Source organism: Panthera leo, chromosome B1 (assembly GCF_018350215.1).
Source record: "Panthera leo isolate Ple1 chromosome B1, P.leo_Ple1_pat1.1, whole genome shotgun sequence".
Taxonomy (NCBI): Eukaryota; Metazoa; Chordata; class Mammalia; order Carnivora; family Felidae; genus Panthera; species Panthera leo.
The window spans coordinates 95,604,478-95,623,937 of NC_056682.1; the positions used below are offsets into that span (position 1 = coordinate 95,604,478).

The 19,460-nt window shown below is 36.4% G+C and overlaps 1 protein-coding gene across 4 annotated transcripts in view; it reads left to right on the forward strand.

The window, feature by feature from the left end:
* The window catches only part of SCLT1 (sodium channel and clathrin linker 1), a 220,620-nt gene that overhangs the window by 125,104 nt on the left and 76,056 nt on the right, over positions 1-19,460 (forward strand). For all 4 annotated transcript variants that reach the window (XR_006201717.1, XM_042935491.1, XM_042935492.1 and 1 more), the window contains one exon: positions 2,674-2,772. Coding sequence is in view for 3 of the 4 variants with exons in the window: in XM_042935491.1 (XP_042791425.1) it covers positions 2,674-2,772 (99 nt within the window). In the remaining variant the exon portion in view is untranslated. The remainder of the gene's footprint in view (positions 1-2,673; positions 2,773-19,460) is intronic.

The following is a 19,460-nucleotide window of genomic DNA, read 5'->3' on the forward strand; positions in this document are numbered from 1 at the left end:
TTCTCTCAACTGATCACACAAACAGACATGAAACACAGCGTGTTATAGTTCTCTTATAATGCTTCTCTATTTCCTCATTGTCTTATTCTCCCACACAAAGTGGTTACATCATAACAGCTGTTACTGCATAATTTACAATAACCAGGATATGGAAGCAATCCAAGTGCCCATCCATGTATGAATGGATAAAGATTTGGTGTTGTGAGAATAGCTAAAATCAACAACTCAGGCAACAACAGATGTTGGTGAGGATGCAGAGAAAGGGGAACACTTTTTTACTGTTGGTGGGAATGCAAATTGGTACAGCTACTCAGGAAAGCAGTATGGAGGTTCCTCAAAAAATTCAAAATAGAACTACCCTACAACCCGGCAATTGCATTATTAAGTATATATCCAAAGGATACAAAAATGCTGATTTGAAGGGACACATGCACCCCAATGTTTATAGCAGTGCTATCAATAATTTATAGCAGTGCTATCAATAATAGCCAAATTATGAAAAGAGTCCAAATGTCCATCAACTGATGAATGGATAAGGAAGAGGTGGTATATATATACAACGGAGTATTACTTGGCAATCAAAAGGAATGAAATCCATTTGCAATGACATGGATGGAACTAGAGTGTATTATACTAAGTGAAATAAGTCAGTCAAAGACAGATAGGATATGATTTCACTCATGTGGTATTTAAGAAACAAAACAGATGAACATAGGAGAAGGGAAAGAAAAATAAGATTAAAACAGGGAGGCAAATCATAAGAAACTCTTTAATACAGAAAAACAGGGTGCTGGAGGGTTGTTGGGTGGGGGATGGGCTGCATGGGTGATGGGCATTAAGGAGGGCACTTGTTGGGATGAGCACTGAGTGTTATATGAAAGTGATGAATCACTAAATTCTGAAACCACTACTACACTATATGTTAACTAACTTGAATTTAAATTAAAAAAAGAACGGATGGGCTGTATATATATACAATGGAACATTAATCAGCCATAAAAAGAACAAATTCTTACCATTTGTAACAACATGGATGGATCTAGAAGGTATATAATACTAGTGAAATAAGTCAGAGGAAAGACAATACCATATGATTTCACTTATGTGGAATTTAAAAAACAAAATGATCAAAAAAAGAAACAGACTCTTAAATATGGAGAACAAACTGGTGGTTGAGAGAGGGCAGGTGGGTAGGGAGATGGAGCAAATAGGTAAAGGGAATTAAAAGTACACTTAATGGTGAACACTGAGTAATGTATAGAACTGTTGAATCATTCTGTTGTGCACCTGAAGCTAATATAACACCTTATTGTTAATTCTACCTAAAAAAAAAAACAAAAAAAACAGCTGTACCTCTTACTAGCTTACCTATTTAAACAGCAGGAAATTTATTAAACAATTGAAAAAAAAACAGGTGGGAATGTGTATAGAATCTTTGGAAAATAGTACGGTCAAAACACAGGGCCACTTATTATATGATGATTAAAAAAAAAAAAAAAAAAAAGATTCAATCATGCCTAGAATTGGAGCACTTCCAGGCTCAGAAAGATATTTGGTCTAGAGGTATAAATTTGGGAGTTATCAGCATATAAATGATATTGAAAACCATGATACTGAATTAAACCATAAAAGGATAGATGGAAATGAAGGATGAAGGACTTAAGTCTTGGGTAGTCAATTTTGTTTTTTTTATTTCAGTATAGTTAACATACAGTGTGATATTAGTTTCAGGTGTGCAACATAGTGATTCAGCAATTCCAGATATTACCAGTGCTCATCACAAGTGCACTTCTTAATCCCTGTAGCCTATTTCACCCATCCCTCCACCCATCTCCCCTCTGATGGATAGTGCAATTTTTAAAGAGGTTTAGAAGAAGAGGAAGAAACAGCAATGCAGACTGAAAAGGAGTGATCAGTGAGTTAGGAGGAAAACCCATACTGTGGTGTTCTAAAAGCTGAATAAAGAAAATAAAACAAAGAAAAGAGAGAAATCAGTTATCTCAAGTGCTGCTGACAGATCAAATAAGATAGTTACTCAGAATTGACTCACAGGTTATTAATATGGAGACAATGGATGGTTGAAAGCCTGATTGGAGTTGGTGTAAGAAAAAGTATTGGAGATGAGCAAGTGCAGAATTTAGAGTTTTACTCCAGAGAGAAGCAGAGAAATGGGAGTGTGACTGACAACAGAACTAGGATTATAAGAATATTTTTTAATTGGGAGATGAAAATGATTGGATAGATAGAAACATCAAGGAATGAGGTGACAAGGGACATAATTTGAATAATATCAAATAATGGAAAGAAGGGGAAGTCCAAGAGATTTTTTTCCAAGACTTTAATACCTAGACTTGATGACTTATTTTGTATAGGGAGTAAAGGAAAAGGAAAATTGAAAAATAACTCTTAAGATTTCTAGGGGTTAGAAGAGTGATGGCCCTGGCCGAAATAAATACCAGAGGAAAATAATAAATTTTTAGGATAAAGTCAGGTGAGAAGGTGAGGGAAAGTAACAGATTAGGCAAGATTCCAAGTGGAGATGTCCCAGAAGTTTAGCATAAGATGTTTGCTTTCCACAAAGTGATTATTGGATAGCTTTTTAACCATTTATTATGTTACCTTTATTAATAACGGTGTGATCTATAATGACATCAAGTGATTATTTTTTTGAAGGCTCTACTTGAGGAGAAGCAAAAAGAAGAAGATATAGAGAAAATGAAAGAAACAGTGTCTCGGCTTGTGCAAGATGTTACCCTAAGAACCAGGAAGGAAGTAAGGAGTTTTTAAACTTCAAAATTATTTAACATTCAAAAGTTTACAGAATTTCACAACTTACAACTAAATATTACCTAAGTTTTTGCCTGATGGACATAACTAATTAACTATCAGCTAATTGCATCAATTGTGCTAAATAAAAATTCAATTCAAATAAAAATTATCTCAGGAAAGCAGTCCCTACCATTTTAGCTAGTATGGGCCTGGGTGGGAGTAGAAGAATTTGGAGGGGGGGGGGGGTTAGGCTAGGAATATAGTGAAGATTAACACACCTGAAGAAGCCTCAGAAAGAAACTTAGAATGTATAAGAAGTTAAGAGGAAAAAACCTGTTGGCTTGCAGTATCTTAGAGCAGCTTAAGACTGGAGAAATCTGGTTTGACCTCTTATTTTACTGGTAAAGAAACTGAAGCTTCCAAGAGATTATTGACTCCCTCAAAGTTACATACTAATTAAAGCCAGAACTTACACCTGTACCTTCTCCTGCTATACTAAGCCCAGCATTATTTTGATCACATAATGCTGGCACTTATACAATTTGTGAATTATGTTGTTATTTTCAAGTCTGTTATCAAGACTAAATCTGATATTTTTGTGTTAAAATAATGAGTTGTTTGTTGGTTTGAATTGTAAGGCTTATGGAAGTTGAAATTGTCTGAGCAATGTAGGTTTACGTTCATATAAAGAGACAAGGAAGATCTATATCTAGTTGCCTTTTCTCTGGTATGGATATGGATCAGTTCATAAGTGGGGTGGTAAAGTTTGAAAGTATAACATGAATTGTGGAGGAAGAAACCACAAAAACCCATTTTAAAATGAAAAAAAAACCATTTTTAAAACCAAAATACTTAGGTTGCTTAGGGTTCCACCTCTATGAAGTAGCAGAACTAGATGTAAATACAAGTCCGTTGATTCTTGAGCTCTACCCTCAATCACTGTGAATAATTGGTTCCCATTAATTGTGTATTTTTTTATTTTTAGAAACTTTCAAACCCATAAAAAGGTTAAACGTTGTTCAGTGAACACTTATTTACCCTTTAGCAAGATAATTCTTAATGTCTTGCCACACACGCTCCATCTGTCTTTATATACATATGCACTCTTTTTGCCAGCCATTTGGACATGGACCGCAGACATCATGACACTTCACTCCTAAATATCTTGGCATTTTTTCTCCCTGAGAAAGGACATTTTACTACACAATCATACTGCTATTACCATACCTTAAAAAAAAAATCAGTATTATTTTTAATCTATACTCATATTTTCCTAAAATATCCTTTACAGCTTTTTTTGGTTTTGGGTTTTTTTGTTTTGTTTTTTAAAGTTTATTTATTTATTATGAGAGCAAGAGAATGCAAACAGGGAAGGGGCAGAGAGAGAAGGGGAGAGAGAGCCCCAAGCAGGCCCCACGCTGTATGTGGAGCCCAATGCGGGCTATGGCTTTTTGTTTTTTTTAAATTCAGGATCCAACCCAAATTTATATATCATTGCATTTGACTACTATGTCTCTGTAGTCCCCCTCAATGTAACCCAGTCCTCTGTCTTCCTCTGTGTATGACAAAGAATCCTTTGTAGAATCCAGAATATTCCACATATGGATTCTTGTAATCATTTCTTTTTGATTCGATTCAGATCATTTCTGGCAGAGTGATAATGTTATCTTCCACTTCATCACGTCAGGAAGCTATAATGTCAGGTTGTGCATTAGTTGAAGCTAAGCTTGACAACATGGTTATGGTGGTAAGACCAGAACTCTCCATTTGTAAACTTTATAAATAACTGGGGGAGATACTTGAAGACTGTACAGTTATGCTCTCTACCAAAAGTTATCATCCAGTGGTCTTAGCATCCATTAATAATCTTTGCCTGAAGTAAATGTTATAAGAAGTGATTACAAATGATTATATCATTTTTATACATTTATTAGCTGTCAGTTTTCGGTAGACTTTTCTCCTTTTTTAATATCGCTATGGTTCATTGGTCTTCTTTAGTTTTTTGTTACAACCTACTACCATCGGGTTTTTTTTATTCTCATAATGTCTCTGCAGCTTTTTTGCATAAATGATATTCCTCTCTCATCTTGTACTTTCCCTACCTCAGACAGGGAGTCAGCCACTTTTCCAGCATGCTTTGGTTATAATTTTTTTATTTGATATTTTTGTCAGAGACACGAATTAGCAAAACTATTGTTTTTTCATTTTTACTATAATATTTACATTAAAATGATTTCCTGTGTATCCATAAAGTCTGTCTATGAAAATAGTTAACAAAAAGGAATGAAAACTAATACTCCTTTCCTTTAAAATGAGCTCCTATAGGGTAGTTGGGTGCACTGTATATTCCTCCACTGGATAAAATAAAGGTGTTAACTCTTTTCTTACCTGTATTTTCTGTGGGCATTATTATTTCTCTCCTAGATAGACTGAAGTAGACTTGTTTTAAAAAGTCTCATCAGTTAAAGAAAGCTAATGTACTTGCTTTTCTCCCAAGCAACTAAGTGGTAGAATTTTCATTCCTATAGAGTCTCTGTATAAGGTTTCTTGCTGCAAAAGTATTTTTTAGAAATCTGTTACTTTATCACAGGCTGAAATTAGGTGATTTCCTAAGATAAAATCTCTATTTGAGGCAGAATCCAAACTAAAACCCGGTTTGTTGATTTTTTTTTATTACTAATTTTCATACCTTTCTGTAGGAATCCTTGTCCTATTCTTGGGGTTAAGAATATTATATCTTTGGCCGTAGTTTGAATTATTTTTTTTAATATGAAATTTATTGTCAAATTGGTTTCCATACAACACCCAGTGCCCATCCCAACAGGTGTTCTCCTCTATACCCATCATGCACTCTCCCCTCTCTCCCACCCCCAATCAACCCTCAGTTTGTTCTCAGTTTTTAAGAGTCTCTTCTGTTTTGGCTCCCTCCCTCTCTAACCTCTTTTTTTTTTTTTTTCCTTCCCGTCCCCATTGTCTTCTGTTAAGTTTCTCAGGATCCACATAAGAGTGAAACCATATGGTATCTGTCTTTCTCTCTCTGACTTATTTCACTTAGCATCACACTCTCCAGTTCCATCCATGTTGCTACAAAAAGCGATATTTCATTCTTTCTCATTGCCACGTAGTATTCCATTGTGTATATAAACCACAATTTCTTTATCCATTCATCAGTTGATGGACATTTAGGCTCTTTCCATAATTTGGCTATTGTTGAAAGTGCTGCTATAAACATTGGGGTACAAGTGCCCCATGCATCAGCACTCCTGTATCCCTTGGGTAAATTCCTAGCAGTGCTATTGCTGGGTCATAGGGTAGATCTATTTTTAATTTATTGAAGAACCTCCACACTGTTTTCCAGAGTGACTGCACCAGTTTGCATTCCCACCAACAGTGCAAGAGGGTTCCTGTTTCTCCACATCCTCACCAGCATCTATACTCTCCTGCTGATTTGTTCATTTTAGCCACTGTGACTGGCGTTAGGTGATATCTGAGTGTGGTTTTGATTTGTATTTCCCTGATGAGGAGCGACGTTGAGCATCTTCTCATGTGCCTGTTGGCCATCTGGATGTCTTCTTTAGAGAGGTGTCTATTCATGTTTTCTACCCATTTCTTCACTGGATTATTTGTTTTTAGGGTGTGGAGTTTGGTGAGCTCTTTATAGATTTTGGATACTAGCCCTTTGTCTCACATGTCATTTGCAAATATCTTTTCCCATTCTGTTGGTTGCCTTGTAGTTTTGTTGGTTGTTTCCTTTGCAGTGCAGAAACGTTTTATCTTGATGAGGTCCCAGTAGTTCATTTTTGCTTTTAATTCCCATGCCTTTGGGGATGTGTCAAGTAAGAAATTTCTGTGGCTGAGGTCAGAGAGGTCTTTTCATGCTTTCTCCTCTAGGGTTTTGATGGTTTCATGTCTCACATTCAGGTCCTGTATCCATTTTGAGTTTATGTTTGTGAATGGTGTAAGAAAGTGGTCTAGTTTCATCCTTCTGCATGTTGCTGTCCAGTTCTCCCAGCACCATTTGTTAAAGAGACTGTCTTTTTTCCATTGGATATTCTTTCCTTCTTTGTCAAAGATTAGTTGGCCATACTTTTGTGGGTCTAATTCTGGGGTTTCTATTCTATTCCATTGTCTATGTGTCTGTTTTTGTGCCAATACCATGCTGTCTTGATGATTACAGCTTTGTGATAGAGGCTAAAGTCTCGGATTGTGATGCCTCCTGCTTTGGTCTTCTTCTTCAAAATTACTTTGGCTGTTTGGGGTCTTTTGTGGTTCCATACAAATTTTAGGATTGCTTGTTCTAGCTTCGAGAAGAATGCTGGTGCAATTTTGATTGGGATTGCATTGAATGTGTAGATAGCTTTGGGTAGTATTGACATTTTACCAATATTTATTCTTCCAATCCATGAGCACAGAATGTTTTTCCATTTCTTTATATCTTCTTCAGTTTCCTTCATAAGCTTTCTACAGTTAATAGCATACAGATCTTTTACATCATTGGTTAGGTTTATTCCTATGTATTTTATGCTTCTTGGTGCAATTGTGGATGGGATCAGTTTCTTTATTTGTCTTTCTGTTGCTTCATTATTAGTGTATAAGAATGCAACTGATTTCTGTACATTGATTTTGTATCCTGCGACTTTGCTGAATTCATGTATCAGTTCTAGCAGACTTTCGGTGGAGTCTATCAGATTTTCCATGTATACTATCATGTCATCTGCAAAAAGTGAAAGCTTGACTTCATCTTTGCCAATTTTGATGCCTTTGATTTCCTTTTGTTGTCTGATTGCTGATGCTAGCACTTCCAATACAGTGTTAAACAACAGCGATGAGAGTGGACATCCCTGTCATGTTCCTGATCTCAGGGCAAAAGTTCTCAGTTTTTCCCCATTGAGGATGATATTAGCTGTGGCTTTTCATAAATGGCTTTTATGATGTTTAAGTATGTTCCTTCTATCCCGACTTTCTCGAGGGTTTTTAGTAAGAAAGGATGCTGAATTTTGTCAAATGCTTTTTCTGCATCGATTGACAGGATCATATGGTTCTTTTCTTTTATTAATGTGATGTATCACATTGATTGATTTGTGAATGTTGAACCAGCCCTGCAGCCCAGGAATGAATCCCACTTGATCATGGTGTATAATTCTTTTTATATGCTGTTGAATTCGATTTGCTACTATCTTATTGAGAATTTTTGCATCCATATTCATCAGGGATATTGGCCTATAGTTCTCTTTTTTTTCTGGGTCTCTGTCTGGTTTAGGAATCAAAGTAATGCTGGCTTCATAGAATGAGTCTGGAAGTTTTCCTTCCCTTTCTATTTTTTTGGAATAGCTTGAGAAGGTAGTTATTATTTCTGCTTTAAATGTCTGGTAGAACTCCCCTGGGAAGCCATCTGGTCCTGGACTCTTATTTGTGGGGAGATTTTTGATAACTGATTCAATTTCTTTGCTGGTTATGGGTCTGTTCAAGTTTTCTATTTCTTCCTGTTTGAGTTTTGGAAGTGTGTGGGTACTTAGGACTTTGTCCATTTCTTCCAGGTTGTCCAGTTTGTTGGCATATAATTTTTCATAGTATTCCTTGATAGTTGCTTGTATTTCTGAGGGATTGGTTGTAATAATTCCATTTTCATTCATGATTTTATCTGTTTCGGTCATCTCGCTTTTCTTTCTGAGAAGCGTGGCTGAGGTTTATCGATTTTGTTTATTTTTTCAAAACGCCAACTCTTGGTTTCATTGATCTGTTCTACAGGTTTTTTAGATTCTATATTGTTTATTTCTGCTCTGATCTTTATTATTTCTCTTTTTCTGCTGGGTTTGGGGTGCCTTTGCTGTTCTGCTTCTATTTCCTTTAGGTGTGCTGTTAAGTTTTGTATTTGGGATTTTTCTTCTTTCTTGAGATAGGCCTGGATTGCAATGTATTTTCCTCTCAGGACTGCCTTTGCTGCATCCCAAAGCATTTGGATTGTTGTATTTTCATTTCCATTTGTTTCCATATATTTTTAAATTTCTTCTCTAATTGCCTGGTTGACCCATTCATTCTTTAGTAGGGTGTTCTTTAACCTCCATGCTTTTGGAGGTTTTCCAGACTTTTTCCTGTGGTTGATTTCAAGCTTCATAGCATTGTGGTCTGAAAGTATGCATGGTATGATCTCAATTCTTGGATACTTATGAAGGGCTGTTTTGTGATCCAGTATGTGATCTATCTTGGAGAATGTTCCATGTGCACTCAAGAAGAAAGTATATTCTGTTGCTTTGGGATGCAGAGTTCTAAATATATCTGTCAAGTCCATCTGATCCAATGTATCATTCAGGGCCCTTGTTTCTTTATTGACCGTGTGTCTAGATGATCTATCCATTGTTGTAATTGGAGTATTAAAGTCCCCTGCAATTATCACATTCTTATCAATAAGGTTGCTTATGTTTGTGAGTAATTGTTTTATATATTTGGGAGCTCCCATATTTGGCACATAGACATTTATAATTGTTAGCTCTTCCTGATGGATAGACCTGTAATTATTATATAATGCCCTTCTTCATCTCTTGTTACAGCCTTTAATTTAAAGGCTAGTTTGTCTGATATAAATATGGCTACTCCAGCTTTCTTTTGACTTCCAGTGGCATGATAAATAGTTCTCCATCCCCTCACTCTCAATCTGAAGGTGTCCTCAGGTCTAAAATGAGTCTCTCATAGACAGCAAGTAGATGGGTCTTGTTTTTTATCCATTCTGATACCCTATGTCTTTTGGTTGGCGCATTTAGTCCATTTATATTCAGTGTTATTATAGAAAGATATGGGTTTAGAGTCATTGTGATGTCTGTAAGTTTCATGCTTGTAGTGATGTCTCTGGTACTTTGTGGTCCTTGCAACATTTCACTCACAGAGTCCCCCTTTGGATCTCCTGTAGGGTTGGTTTAGTGGTGATGAATTCCTTCAGTTTTTGTTTGTTTGGGAAGACCTTTATCTCTCCTTCTATTCTAAATGACAGACTTGCTGGATAAAGAATTCTCAGCTGCATATTTTTTCTGTTCATCACATTGAAGATTTCCTGCCATTCCTTTCTGGCCTGCCAAGTTTCAGTAGATAGATCCATCACTAGTCTTATCGGTCTCCCTTTATATGTTAGAACGTGTTTATCCCTAGCTGCTTTCAGAATTTTCTCTTTATCCTTGTATTTTGCCAGTTTGACTGTGATATGTCATGCAGAAGATCGATTCAAGTTATGTCTGAAGGGAGTTCTCTGTGCCTCTTGGATTTCAATGCCTTTTTCCTTCCCCAGATCAGGGAAGTTCTCATCTATGATTTTTTCAAGTACATCTTCAGCCCCTTTCTCTCTCTCTTCCTCTTCTGGAATTCCTATTATATGGATATTGTTCCGTTTCATTGCATCACTTCATTCTCTAATTCTCCCCTCATACTCCTGGATTTTTTTTATCTCTTTTTCTCAGCTTCCTCTTTTTCCATAATTTTATCTTCTAATTCACCTATTCTCTCCTCTGCCTCTTCAATCCAAGGTGTGGTCGCCTCCATTTTATTTTGCACCTCATTTATAGCATTTTTTAGCTCCTCCTGACTCTTTCTTAGTCCCTTGATCTCTGTAGCAATAGATTCTCTGCTGTCCTCTATACTTTTTTCAAGCCCAGTGATTAATTTTATGACTATTATTTTAAATTCATGTTCCGTTATATTGCTTAAATCATTTTTGATCAATTTGTTAGCTGTTGCTACTTCCTGGAGTTTCTTTTGAGGAGAATTCTTCCGTTTCGTCATTTGAATAGTCCCTGGAGTGGCGCGGAACTGCAGGGCACTTCCCCTGTGCTGTCTGGAGTAACTTGTGTTGGTGGGTGGGGCCTCAGTCAGTCCCGATGTCTTCCCCCCCCCCCGCTGGGGCCACAGTCAGACTGGTGTGTACCTTATCTTCCCCTCTCCCAGGGGCAGGACTCACTGTGGAGTGGTGTGGCCCCTGTCTGGGCTACTTGCACACTGCCAGGCTTGTGGTGCTGCTTCTATGGGATCTGGCATATTAGCCAGGGTGGATCCACAAGGTGCACAGGGGCAGGAGGGGCAGGCTTACCTCGCTTTGCTGTCGATGGTCCCCTGCGGTAGGGGCCCTGCAGCACCTGGAGGGAGGCAGGCAGACCCGTTGGAGAGATGGATCCACAGAAGCACAGAGTTGGGTGTTTGCACGGTGCAAGCAAGTTCGGTGATAGAAACTGGTTTCCTTTGGGGTTTCAGCTGAGGGATGGGCGAGGGAGATGGCCCTGGCCAGCGCCTGTGTTCCCTGTGAGCTGAGCTCTGTCTTCCGGGTCTCAACACCTCTCCCTCCTGGTGTCCTCTCACCCTCCCGCTTTCCGAGCAGAGCTATGGACTTATAACATTCCAGATGTTAAGTCCTGCTGGCTGTCAGAACTCAGGCATCCGGCCCCTCCGCTTTTACAAGCCAGACTTGGGGGCTCTGCCTTGCTGGGGGGACTGCCCCTCTGCCACCCGGCTCCCTCCCATCAGTCCCTGTAGCGCACACTGCCTCTCCGCCCTTCCTACCCTCTTCCATGAGCCTCTTGTCTACACTTAGCTCTGGAGAGTCCGTTTTGCTAGTCTTCTGGCAGTTTTCTGGGTTATTTAGGGAGATTTGGGTGGAATCTAAGTGATCAGCAGGACACAGTGAGCCCAGTGTCCTCCTCCTCCGCCATCTTCTCCCAACCAAAAAATCATAGTTTGAAATATTTTTGATGGCATATCTTCAAAATATTTAATAAATTTTGTGACTTTCGGTGATAAAAATGTTTTCTCAAAGTACTCATCATCTGAAAAGTCCTCTAATTTTTTTTCCTAATCCTAAAATAAGTTCACATTGATTTTAAAGTTGATAGAAGTTGTCTTTTGCACAAGTCCTTAAATAATCTTAGTATAATTTTTCAAAGATACTATGATCTCTATATTCAATTTAAACCTTTTTACAAACATGAATATTCAACTGCTTCTCTACCTAGTAGTCCCACCAGGCATCTGAAGCCCGACATTTCTAAAACAAACTCCCTCTCTTACTCCCTTATCTTCCCTTCCTTGTGGATTCCATTTGATTTCCTTGCATCCAGCCTTTCTGTAGTATTCCAACTATTCGCTCAAGAAGTAATTATTGAGAAATAGCTATTGAGGGGTGTGTGGGTGGCTCAGTCAGTTCAGTGCCAGCCTCTTGATTTCAGCTCAGGTCATGATCCCAGGGTCGTGAGATCTATCCTCATATTGGGATCTGTGCTAAGTGTGGGGCTTGCTTAAGATTCTCTCTCTTTCTCCTTCCCCTTCCCCCGCTCACACACTATCTATCTCTCTCTAAAAAATAAAAAAATAAAAATAAAATAATTTAAAAGAAGTAATTATTGAGCACTAACTGTGTGCCAAGCACTTTGCTGGGTCCCTGCTTTCTCCAAGTCCCACACTATTGCCAAGTTGATTTTTTAAAGTAAACTTTATTGTTACTATTATTAAAAAGTAATACATGTTCATTATAAAAAGAAATGTAAGAGAAAGAAATGTAAAAGAAAATTAAAATCATAATTCCAGTACCCAGAGATAAGCACTATTTTTAGCATTGTCCTTTGAATTTTCATTTAATTGCAAATTATCAAAGAAATGTTGTAACTATCTGTGAAACAAAAAATTCTGGAGACCTATACATGAATCTTTGAATAATGTTAAGCCTGGAAGATAGAATAATGAGGAATCTTTCACTTTCTACATATTGTAATTCTGCAGGTGTGGAATTTCAAGAGTAGGTATTTTTGTAAACAAACTATAATAAGATTTTATACAACATGTAATATTTATTTCCTTATACTTTTAAAACATTTTTAATGTTTTTGATTGAAAATTTTCACCTGTATTGGTAATTGTCCCATTATTATAATTTAATATGTCCTCCAAATAATGTAGAATTAATTTGTTGAATTGGGGATAACTTACATCTAATGACTTAAGTGGTATCTTTTTTTTAACTAAAGTAAACATAATGAATAAATTATCACATATTTATGTTCTGGCTATAAAACTGAACGAAATATGAGAATAGCTTATTTCTTTAAAACGCAGAAAATGCAATTGCTCAGATCTCTCTCAAGTAAAACTTAATTTGTGAAAAAAATTTGATACTGGTTTTGATTTTGATTTTCTGTTTATTTTAAGTCATGGCTTAAAGTTGGTGATCAAAATTATATTCATCCTGTTAGGCAGTATTTGTACTATCATTGTCCTTTTCTATTTCTGTCTCTTGTTAATTTGTCTTACTATTTAGTTTATAGATATCCTTACTATCCATAAACTATAAAAGAAAATGTTTACATGAAGAAAGTGAGGTTGGGTAAGAGGGGATTTTAGTTCCCTTACAGACTTCTGAACCCCAACCACATTAAACTACCTCCAGAAACATGTTATTTGCTCATATAGCAGGGTTTACATTATATTTTATCAGATACCAACCTCAGAAAATTTTCTATGACCTCTGCAGCATATAATTTTATTGATGATACACCATCAGTCTCAGTAGTTATACACAGTCTTTTTTAAAGTATGAATATTTTAATTTGCTGAAGTCATCAACATTATTGTAAAAATGTTTTAAAATATATATACGACTATGGTCATAAACCCTCATGCTAGCTGCATTCATTTCTAGATACTAAAAAGAACACTTTTAAAAAATTGTGTGAGAGAGAGACAAGCAGACATGACTGGCCTTATAGAAACCAAAACTTGTATATTCTAAAAACCTTCATGACTTAATTTCTCTGTGCCTTGATCTTCCTCATCTATAATGAGGATACTGACTACTTAAGCAGATTGTTGGTGAGAACCAGATAATAACACTTACACTGCTCTAAGTAGTCATTAACACATCAAACCTCTGTAAATAGTAACTATGATTATCACTGACCCATAAATAGGATGGATTGATCCTTCATACAATTATTCATAGGCAAAGTTTACATCAAAATCTAAAATAGAGCTAAAATGGACCCACATATGTTTGTCAGGTCTTCAGAAAAATAACTTCTATTAATTAACCAAATAAAATATATGTCAATTTTATAAGTGTTCTAAAGAAGGTTTACATCATGTTTTAGAAATAATCTATTTTATAAGATCTAGAATATTTCCAAAAATCTTTGTTGACCATATGTTTACTGATGATAGCATCAGTATCAATATTCCTCACGACCTTTTTTTTAATTTAAATCCAAATTATTACACATGGTGTATATTACACATAGTGTAATAGTGTATATTACACATAGTGTAATAATTTCAGGAATAGAATTTAGTGACTCATCACTTACATATAATAATACGAGACCCAGTGTTCATCCCAGTAAGTGACCGTCTTAATGCCCATTGCTCATTTAGCCCATCCCCCTACCCAACTATCCACCAGCCAGCCTGTTTGTTTTCTGTACTTAAGAGTTTCTTATGGTTTGCCTCCCTCTCCGTTTTTATCTTATTTTTGTTTCCCTTCTTCTATGTTCTTCTGTTTTGTTTCTTAAATTCCACATATGAGTGAAATTGTATCCTATTTATCTTTCTCTGGCTGACTTACATTGCTTAGCATAATACACTCTAGTTCCATCTACCTTGTTGCAGATGGTAAGATTGCATTCTTTTTGATTGCTGAGTAATAGTCCATTGAATATATATGCTACATCTTTTTTATCCATACATCAGTGGATGGACATTTAGGTTCTTTCCATTCTTTGGCTATTGTTGATACAGCTGCTATAAAAAAAGGGGCTGAGTGTGCCCCTTTGAATCAGCATTTTTGTATCCTTCAGATAAATATGTAGTAGTGCCATTGCTGGGTCGTAGGGTAGTTCTATTTTTAATTTTTTGAGGAACCTCCATTCTGTTTTCCAGAGGAAATGCACCAGTTTGCATTCCCACCAGCAGTGCAAAAGGATTCCTCTTTCTCCACACCCTTGCCAACATCTGTTGTGGCCTGAGTTGTTAATTTTAGCCATTCTGATAAGTGTGAGGTGGTATCTCATTTTGGTTTTGATTTGTGTTTTCCTGCTAATGAGTGATGTTGAGCATCTTTTCATGTGTCTGTTAGCCATCTGGATCTCTCTTATGGAAAAGTATCTATTCATGTCTTTTGTCCATTTCTTCACTGGATTATTAGTTGTTTGGATGTTGAGTTTGATATAAGTTATTTATAGATTTTGGATACTAACCCTTTATCTGATATGTTGTTTCAAATATCTTCTCCCATTTCGCCAGTTGCCTTTTAGTTTTGCTGATTGTTTCCTTCGCTGTGCAGAAGCTTTTTATTTGGATAAAGTCCCAATAGTTCATTTTTCCTTTAGTTTCCCTTGCCTCTGGAGACCAGTGAGAAGTTGCTACAGCTGAGGTCAAAGAGGTTGTTACCCGTTTTCTCCTCTAGGATTTTGATGGCTTCCTGTCTTATGTTTAAGTCTTTCATCCAATTTGAGGTTATTTTGTGTATGGTGTAAGAAAGTGGTCCAGATTCATTGTTCTGCATTTGGCTGTCCAGTTTTCCCAACACTGTTTTCAGAAGAGATGGTCTATTTTCCACTGGATATTCTTTCCTGCTTTGTCAAAGATTGGTTGCCCATACGTTTGTGGGTCCATTTCTGGGTTCTGGGTTCTGTTCCATTGATCCATGTGTCTGTTTTTGTGCCAGTACCATACTGTCTTGATGATTACAACTTTGTAATACAGCTTAAAGTCTGGAAATGTGATGCCTCCAGCTTTGGTTTCCTTTTTCAAAATTACTTTGGCTATTCAGGGTCTTTTCTGGTACCATACAAATTTTAGACTCTTTGTTCCAGCTCTGTGAAGAATGCTGGTGTTACTTTGATAGGGGTTGTATTGAATATGTAGATTGCTTTGGGTAGTATCGACATTTTAACAATATTTGTTCTTCCAATCCACGAGCATGGAATGTTTTTCCACTGTTCTGTGTCTTCTTCCATTTCTTTCATAACCTTTCTATAGTTTTCAGTGTATAGATTTTTCACCTCTTTGATTAAGTTTATTCCTAGATATTTATGGTTTTTCGTGCAATTGTAAATGGGATCAATTCCCTGTTATCTCTTTCTGTTGCTTCATTATTGGTGTATAGAAATGTGATTCCTGTACATTGAATTTATATTCTGCTACTTTGCTGAATTCCTGGATCAGTTCTAGCAGTTTTTTGATGGAGTCTTTCAGGTTTTCCACATAAAATATCACGTCATCTGCGAAGAGTGAAAGTGTGACTTCCTCCTTGCTGATCTAGATGCCTTTTATTTCTTTTTTTTTGTCTGATTGCCGAGGCTCAGACTTCCAACACTATTTTGAATAACAGTGTAGTGGAGAGATTGGGCCTCCTTGTCGTGTTCCTGACCTTAGAGGGAAAGCTGTCAGTTTTTCTCTATTGAGGATGATATTAGCAGTCAATCTTTTGTATCTGGTCTTTATGATCTTGAGGTATGTTCCTTCTATCCCTACTTTCTTAACAGCTATCAAGAAAGGATACTGTATGTTGTCAAATTCTTTCTCTGCATCTATTGAGAGGATCATGTGGTTCTTACCCTTTTTTTAATTTATGTGATGTATCACATTAATTGATTTGTGGATATTGAACCAGCTCTGGATCACAGGAATAAATCCCACTTGATTGTGGTGAATAAATCTTTTAATGTATTGTTGGATCCGGTTTGCTAGTATCTTGTTGAGAATTTTCACATCCATGTTCATCAAAGGAATTGGTATGTAGTTCTCCTTTTTAGTAGGGGGTCTTTGTCTGGTTTTGGATTCAAGGTAATGCTGGCCTTGTAGAATGAGTTTGAAAGTTTTCTTTCCATTTCTATTTTTTGGAACAGGTTTAAAGGATAGGTGTTAACTTTTCTTTAAATGTTTGGTAGAATTCCCCTGGAAAGCCTTCCAGCCCTGGACTCTTGTTTTTGGGGAGATTTTTGATTACTGATTTAATTTCTTTACTGGTTGTGGGTCTATTCAAATTTTCCATTTCTTCCAGATTGACCAGTTTGTTGGCATATAATTGCTCATAATATTCTCTTATTATAGTTTGTATTTCTCTGGTGTTGTGATCTCTCCTCTTTCATTCTCCTTATTCATTCTCCTCTCCTTTTTCATTTTGATCCATCTGGCTAGGAGTTTATCAATTTTCTTAATTCTTTCAAACAACCAACTCCTGGTTCTGTTGATCTGTTGTTTCTTTGATTCAATCTATATCGTTGATTTCTGCTCTAATCTTTATTATTTCCCTTCTTTCGCTGGTTTTGGGCTTTATTTGTTCTTTTTCCAGCTCTTTAAGGTGTAAAGTTAAGTTGTGTATTTGAGACCTTTCTTCCTTCTTTAGGAGAGCCTGGATTGCTATGTACTTCCCTCTTATGACCACCTTTGCTGCATACCAGAGGTTTTGGGCTGTCATGTTTTCATTTTCATTGGCTTCTGTGTACTTCTTAATTTCCTCTTTTATTTCTTGGTTAACCCATTCATTCTGTAGTAAGATGTTCTTTAATCTCCAAGTGTTCATGGTTATTGCAGATTTCTTCTTGTGGTTGATTTCGAGTTTCATAGCAAACTCGTGGTCTGAAAATATGAAAGGTATGATCCTGATCTTTTTGTACTTGTTGAAGGCTGATTTGTGTTCCAGTATGTGATCTAGTGTGGAGAATGTTCCATGTGCACTCAAGAAGAATGTGTATTCTGCTGCTTTAGGATGAAATGCCCTAAATGTATCTGTTAAACCATCCGGTCCAGTGTGTCATTCAAAGCCATTGTTTCCTTGTTGATTTTCTTCATATTTGGGTGCTTTCACATTTGGAGCATAAATGTTTACAATTGCTAGATATTCTTGATAGACCCCTTAATTATGATATAATGCCCTCCTTCATCTCTTGATACAGGCTTTATTTTAAAGTCTAGATTGTCTGATATAAGTATGGCTACTCCAGCTTTCATTTGACAACCAGTAGCATGATAGATTGTTCTCCATCCCCTTACTTTCTATCTGTAGGTGTCTTTAGGTCTAAAATGAGTCTCTTGTAAGCAGCATATAAATGTGTCTTGTTTTCTTATCCATTCTGATACCCTATGTCTTTTGATTGGAGCATTTAGTCCATTGACATTTAGAGTGAGTACTGAAACATATGAATTTAGTGCCCTTGTGTTCCCTATAGAGTTGTTTCTGGTAATGTTCCCCGGTGCTTCTAGTCTTTGTTGCTTTGATCTTTGTTTTGTTTTGTTTTCTCTTTTGTCCACTCAGAGTCCCTCTTAAAATTTCTTGCAGGGATGCTTTAGTGGTCACGTACTCCTTTAGTTTTTGTTTGTCTTGGAAACTCTTTATCTCTCCTTTTATTTTGAATGACAGCCTTTCTGGATAAAGATTTCTTGGCTGCATAATTTTCCAATTCAGCACATTGAATACATCACTCCTTTTTGGCCTGCAAAATTTCTTGTAGATAGGTTTATTGCAACCCTGACCTATCTTCCCTTATAGGTTAAGGACAAATTTAAGTTATGCAGATTGTTGCATTAATTATCCGAACAATTTCCTAGGCGTTCAAAATAGTTTGGTGCTGTTCTAGCTGTGTTTCAAGGACAAGACAAGCTCAGGATCTCCATGATGCTCTGCCATCTTAATTCCTCCTTCCTTCATGGTCTTTTTAAAAAGTATGAGTAGTTATTAATTAGAAAAATATACTGTCATAGGAGTCATCTTGATGAGATGTAACTAATTCTTCAAAATATTTTGTACACATAAGTCATACTGTTTCTGAAGTATTTTAAATGTTAATTGAAATAAGAGTTTTTCTCACAAAGTAATTTACTTTATACTGAAATATATGCAATATGAAAATATTTTTCTTCTTATAAAACAAAAGTGCCTTAAAAGTTACTAGTTACATTTTTAGTGTGTAATTCAGTTTTTCTCTTGACTTGCTCTATGGCACCAGTTCTTAAAGTGTTGTTCAGGGAGTTTGGAAGGTCACACCTACTTTCATAATTATAGTTTACTGTTTTCTTTTTTCATACTCGTTCTCTGATGAGTGTACAGTGGTGTTTTCCAGAGGCTGATGGTAAGCAGCACAACGGGTTGAACACAGAAGTAGATAATGTGAATCTGGCTATCCCCTGTTCAAACATTAAGGAAATTTACAAAAATGTAAAATAATAACATTTTTCTAGAAAATTTTTTATTTTGGAAAATGAACTTATTTTTCATAAAATGTTATTTATGTTAACCTATAATGACTTAATATCTATAAGGGGATTCATAAGTAAATATTTTGAAATGTTGCCAGTTTTCACTTCAAATATGGTAAGTTTTCATAGAAATTCACTCTCCTTCCACTGTTGTGATAAATTCTTGACCCTTTAGGGGCACCTAGGTGGCTCAGTCAGTTAAGTGTCTGACTTTAGCTCAGGTCATGATCTCGCAGCTCCCCATCGGGCTCTCTGCTGACAGCCTAGAGCCTGGAGCCTGCTTCAGATTCTGTCTCCCTCTTTCTCTGCCCCTCCCCCAGCCACACTCTGTCTCTCTCTCTCTCAAAAATAAACATTAAAAATTTTTTAAAATAATTCTTGACTCTTTTTTTTTTTTTTTTTTTTAATATATGAAATTTACTGTCAAATTGGTTTCCATACAACACCCAGTGCTCATCCCAAAAGGTGCCCTC